The sequence below is a fragment of the Quercus lobata genome, chromosome 6 (genome assembly GCF_001633185.2).
Source record: "Quercus lobata isolate SW786 chromosome 6, ValleyOak3.0 Primary Assembly, whole genome shotgun sequence".
In the NCBI taxonomy this organism is placed as follows: domain Eukaryota; kingdom Viridiplantae; phylum Streptophyta; class Magnoliopsida; order Fagales; family Fagaceae; genus Quercus; species Quercus lobata.
In genome coordinates this window covers 35,338,198-35,344,337 of record NC_044909.1, presented here as the reverse complement: position 1 = coordinate 35,344,337, position 6,140 = coordinate 35,338,198, and the positions used below count along the sequence as shown (strand labels likewise).

The 6,140-nt window shown below is 34.2% G+C and overlaps 1 protein-coding gene across 1 annotated transcript; it reads left to right on the top strand.

Annotated features, from left to right (window-relative positions):
* The first annotated feature begins 2,066 nt into the window (after nucleotides 1–2,066).
* LOC115950970 (AAA-ATPase At2g18193-like) lies at nucleotides 2,067–5,619 on the top strand. The gene is made up of 2 exons (XM_031068257.1): nucleotides 2,067–3,164; nucleotides 4,992–5,619. Exons 1-2 carry the CDS (start codon nucleotides 2,190–2,192, stop codon nucleotides 5,538–5,540), a joined length of 1,524 nt encoding a protein of 507 aa, XP_030924117.1. The 5' UTR covers nucleotides 2,067–2,189; the 3' UTR covers nucleotides 5,541–5,619.
* The last annotated feature ends 521 nt before the right edge of the window (nucleotides 5,620–6,140 follow it).

Here is a 6,140-nt window from a genome sequence, read left to right as displayed (position 1 = left end):
TTTACTGCCAAATCCAAGTCTCTCTTCCCTATAAATATCCCATTCCACATTTCTCATCTATTACTTTATCATTAAACACTATTAATTTTCTAAGCTAACTTAACTACCGGAGTTTCCTTAGTCAACCCCCACCGGTTGGCCTTAGTGATAATCAAATTATAAAGATAACATTTCTAAATTACCTACACGCAGCAAATGATATAATTCAAGTACTGTCTAGAGCAGACAAAATTGAATTGAGAATCGGTTTTCAATTCATTTTGACATAATATACTGAATTGAATTTGAAATTTAATCCAATTAATCATAATAAAATGAAATGAACCCAAATTTATTTTAAATATAAATTGATTTCAAACAGAATGTTAACCAGATTCACTAATATATTTCAATTCAAACCTAAATCAATTCTAAACGAAATTTAAATGGACTTCAAAAATTATAATTCAATTTATATTTATTGCTAATTTGAGTTCTAATAAAATGAATGGATTAAAAGGGGGGAAAAACTACTGTTAAGAAGAAAAAAAGGGGAAAAGAACAACCAGTGGAATTTTGGCAAGAATATGATGAGTATGCAGAATTGCAACGCTCTTATCCTCCCGAATATATTTGATAGTGATTTTTTATTTTTATATATATACAGAAAAATTTGATAGAGAATCTAGTCAGCCTTTATTAAACTTGGGGCCCAAGTTGGGATGGGCAATGTTATTATGCAATCAGTAATTATTCAAGTGATGCATTCGTCTCCTATGACCATCATAAACGTGCCACAACATTCAGTGGTTTGTGAGTCTTATTGCCAAGGAAAAAAAAAAATTAAGAAAAATTGGGAAAGGAAAGAGAGAAGGGTTCAAATTTCAAAGTTTGAACAACAAACCTGAGTCTCAGGGTCTGTTTGGATAGAACTTATTTTGATGAAATTGAAAACTGAAAATTGTAGCAAAATAAATTTTAAATATGTGAATAATATCATGGGATCCATTTTTAATGAAAAAGTTGATAAAAAATAAAATTTGTGGGAAAAACGCGTGAAAAAAAAAAAAAAAAAAAAAAAAGGGGAAAACGCAGGAAACTAAACACAGGAAACGCAACTTGTATCCAAACTCCACCTCATTTCTCAAATGATACGAAATCCCCAGTCAAAGCTCAATCCCATTATCAATCTATTGTTAACAAAACCTAGATGATCATGGGATGTAAAGTGAAGGGTACGAAAAAGTGTTAACTTGAGAAAGACTACTTAAACCCAAAAAAAAAAAAAAAAAAAAAAAAAAAAAAAATCCAAATTGCTAGTTTCGAATAAATTGTTAGTAATGGATTAAAAAAAAAAAGTTGTGTTAATTGTGAACAATATGAAAATAAATAAAAGTTTGCTACTGCAATTATTTTTTAATAATATTTTGAAAGCTTATTTAGGTGATGAGTTGTGAATAACGAAGTTATTAATTCACATAAACCTATCATTTACATCTCTGGCAATTTTGAGTAGTGAAGCCATGACTTACAACCTGGCATATAATAATAAAAATGATCATGTTAATAGGTGTCCTTAAAGTAATTGTTAACAAACTATTTTAAGAAAATTTTAACACAATTTTTATTGAAAAAAAGTTTTCTCAAAACATTAATTGTTTTTACCTTTTTTTTTTTTTTTCTTGCCGTAAAAATTCGTTAACAAATCCACATCTGTTAACGTTTCCCTAATAAAAGTTGTGGAATTTGGCTTTACAGCAAACTTTTTGATTGCCGAAAGTAAAATGGTTCACATATTATTCTGCTCTTGAGAAAGTTATTGGTGAAGCGTGATGCACATAATTCTGTCCTTTAATAATGTCCCAAATATTATTTAACATCTCTGGAATGAACAAAAAAGAAATTCTTTCCAGTTTGTTTTATCCACGTTGCGATAATATAATGAGTCAGACAGAATGCTTGGAAAGAAAGCAAAATCCCTCGCTTTTTCTTAATCAAGTGGGTTAACTACTGTGGACCCCTCGAATGAGGCGAACAGTAGCAACTGATGGAGTTGGACCCCATGTTATAAATGTAAACAAACCCTGCTTGCCCCAATAAAGCAATAAGCACAGGCACAGGCAACACTAAAAAAAGCAAAAACATAACAAATATCCAAAAATCAGATTGATTTCTGAGCTGTTCAAGATTTTCTTGCTCCAACAGTGAAAATGTTTTCCCTGAAAGAAATGCCATCCACAGCCTCCACATTGTTCTCTGCTTACGCTTCCTTCGCGGCCTCCATGATGATGATTCGATCCATGGCCAACGAGGTGATTCCCCCTGAGCTCCGCTCTTATCTCAACTCCACTTTCCACTACCTCTTCACTCCACTCTCTTCCACACTCACACTTGTCATCGACGAGTACTGTGGCATGGCTCGAAACCAAGTCTTTGACTCCGCAGAGATGTATCTCCGCACCAAGATAAGCCCCACAACAGATCGACTTCGAGTCAGCAAAAGCTCGCGTCAGAAAAACTTCGCTGTGGCAATCGAGAACGGTGAAGAGGTTGTCGACAGGTTCGATAATGTTCAACTCAAGTGGTACTATGTTTGCAAAGAACCCAAGAACGCATACGCCATTGAAAAGCGTTGCTTTGAGCTCACTTTCAATAAGAAATTCAAAGACAAGGTGTTTGAATCTTACTTGCCCTACATTTTGGTGAGAGCTAACTCTATCAAACAAGAAGAGAAGGTGGTTAAGCTGTATAACCGTGAGTGTCCCTTCAGTGACGAGGAGGGAGGCGGTGGTGGAGGCATGTGGGGTTCGATTAATCTCGAGCATCCAGCTACGTTTGAGACTTTGGCTATGGATCCGGAGCTTAAGAAATCTATCATTAGTGATTTGGACAGGTTTGTGAGGAGGAAAGAATTCTATAAGAGAGTAGGCAGGGCTTGGAAAAGAGGGTATTTGTTGTATGGTCCTCCTGGTACCGGTAAATCTAGCTTGATTGCTGCCATGGCTAATTACCTCAAGTTTGATATCTATGATTTGGAGCTCACCAGTATTTACTGCAATTCTGATCTAAGAAGGATTTTGTTGTCCACCACAAATAGGTCTATTTTGGTGATTGAGGATATCGATTGCAGTGTAGAGATGAATAATCGGCAAATTCAAGATCAGCATGAACTTCCTCATTCCAAGGTTAGTAAAGTGTTTCTTGTTTTTATTTTTTAATTGAATAAACATGCATAGATGATGTTAATAAACTAAGATAAAAGAGTTATTACAACTATTTACATAGCAAGTGAAATATGAGTTTTGACCTATTAAAATCTAACAGAGATCTTAGCAGCTTCGAGGGATGCTAATAAGGAATAAGTTAGCTTTTGATGGGATATGGACCTCACGAGGAATAAAGTAATGACCACCACTTTAGGCATTGAGTCCTAGCATCTAATGGCATGGCAATATAGTAGTTATGTAAAAACAGTTAGCATCAAGTTCGATTATCAAATGAGTGGACTCGACTCGAGTGATATCTCAAGTTGAAGACCATCTCTAAATGTCCATAATTCGACTAAAACACTAGTTTTTTTTCTTTTTGGATGAAAGACAAAACACTAGTTGATTGGTCTTGGATATTTAACTCAAACATCATTATGGTCACGGATTAAACCCCCAAGCCGCTAGCTAGATTAATTACCAAAAGAAGAAACATATGTGTGTGTGTATATATATATATATATATATATATTGTTTCTGTGTTATGTACCTAGAAAATATGTCTTAATTTGCTTTCTTGTATTATCGTCAACATGATCATGGGGTTGAAGACCAACATCAGCCGACATCGCCCATGGGTCCCATACTTATTGGGAAATTATTTCATTTGCAACTTGCACACCTTTATTGCTTTCTCTCTCTTGCTTACTTTTTCATCAAAAAATTAGAAAAAGAGTAAAAGACAAAAATAAAGTAAAATTGGCACAACGTTTTGGGGCCGTTGGCGGCCCATACGTAAACGGAAATTCCAAGTTCAACAGCATATTTGTTCCTGCCTTTTTGGTGCTTTGGATTAGATCTTTTTCATTAATTTATTAATTCATTAATGTTTGTTGCACACATCTAAACACACAGCATCCAACTGATGTTCACCATATGGCACACATACTTTGTACATGCAGATGTGTAGATGCTCTTATTAATTTATGTACTGTTTTTTATATTCGATTTTCTAAATACAATTATGTTTTTGTCATTTACTAATTTTTTGAAAAAAAATAAATAAATATTTCTATGAAAAACGAATTTAATATATACGCATTGCATATGACTTCACTTTCATAAAAGAATCAGAACCACACAGCGCCCACACCTCACATGACCCGAATATATTTTGGCTGGATTTGGTACTTCATTCTCCCGGTAAAAACTAAAAAGCACTCATTTTTGGTACCTTTTTTTTCCTGAAAAAGTTTCAGGACCTGGTATCAAAAAAATAAAAAAGAAAAAAGAAAAAGTGTCAATACGTACCACTGGGCCTTAACCCGACCAAAACAAAAGGTATTGAATGTTTGAAACCTTGAACGAACACTTCTCACGTTTCCAGACTTTTGGGTGGGTCAAATTTTGGGAACACATGTAATCCCATATCATTAATGAATCAACAATAATTATTGGGATTTATTAATGCATACCCTTAGAGTATATATTAGTAATCTATTTAAAAAAAATTATGAAAAAATAATTTACTATTTTGATAGTTTTTTTTTTAATTTTATAAAAAATTTCTTAAAATAAATAGTTAGAACACACATTAACTGGACTCATGATTTTATATATATATATATATATGCTAATTAACAGAATAATGATACACTCGATCTTACGTCCACATTTTGATTTTTCATATTCATTTTTATATTATACAAGTGGAATTTCTTTTTCGTCTTTTAAAATATGTACTTTAACACGTAAATTATAAACATTTCTTTTTCGTCTTAATATAATAATCTATTTTGTTCGCAGTTTACTCTTTCGGGTCTATTAAACTTCATTGATGGCTTGTGGTCTAGTTGCGGCGACGAGCGAATTATTGTGTTCACTACCAACCAAAAGGACCGGCTTGACCCTGCCTTGTTGCGTCCCGGTCGAATGGACGTGCATATTAACATGTCATATTGCACTAGTCGTGGCTTCAAACTCTTGGCCTCTAATTACCTTGGCATTCATCATGGAAAATCCCACCCCCTCTATGGAGAAATTGAAGGCCTAATAGACAGCACAAAGGTCACCCCAGCAGAGGTTGCTGAGGAACTAATGAAGAGCGAAGATGCCAATGTTGCTCTTCAAGAGCTTGCCAATTTCCTCAAACGTAAGCAGGTTGAAAGCAATGAAATTAAAGATGAAGATCAAGAAGCAAAGAGGTTGAAAACTGATGGAAATGTGAAGAAAATTGTTAGAAATAAGTTGAAAACTGGTGAGAGAATCTTTAGAAACGGTAGGAGAAGAGGTGTAAGAGGAGGAAGAAGCCTGCGATCAGCCACAAGAAGTGCACAATGTATAATATTTGACTAGTGTAAAATATTAGTGCACGTACGTTTGTCAATAAGAGCATTCACTCACACTTTACCTATATGGAAGAAAAGTTATCTTACATTCGTTGATCCTTACAGGTTACAATAGGAATTGTAGTAAAGGAAGATGACTAGAAGCTAGAAAGAAAGATCAAGACAGGTACATGGTTTCGTAGTTGTCACTTCTTTGAAGTAGACATGGACTAGTACATTGTTGTCCTAATTTTACTAAAGCAGCTTTTTACCAACAAAAAAAAGAAAAAGAAAAAAAACCCTATGCCGGCACTCTGCATTTCTTCTATTTGCAAGCATTCATCAAACTTCTTGGATAATTATTTCATCATTTCAATACTCATCATTCCATCTAGTTGATAAAGTTAAGATATTTTTCCTCGTCAATATTCATCATTCCATAATGACTTGTCTTCAATATGACTAAGGCATCTGATAAGTATCGGTAAACCGGTCGTCCAGTGTAAGGACGACCATAAACCGCATCTAAGTCGGGGATGAGTAAATGATGAAAGGCTGTCCATATGAATAGACTAGCCTATGCATATTAAAGTCAGAGGTTAACTCCATCAAGCCAGTTGACAACGAG

Bases quoted from the DNA above. Each gene is read 5' to 3' on its own strand.
- LOC115950970 (XM_031068257.1), top strand. From the start codon at position 2,190: ATGTTTTCCCTGAAAGAAATGCCATCCACAGCCTCCACATTGTTCTCT. The intron at 3,165-4,991 runs GTTAGTAAAGTG...TTTTGTTCGCAG, and splicing joins ATGAACTTCCTCATTCCAAG to TTTACTCTTTCGGGTCTATT.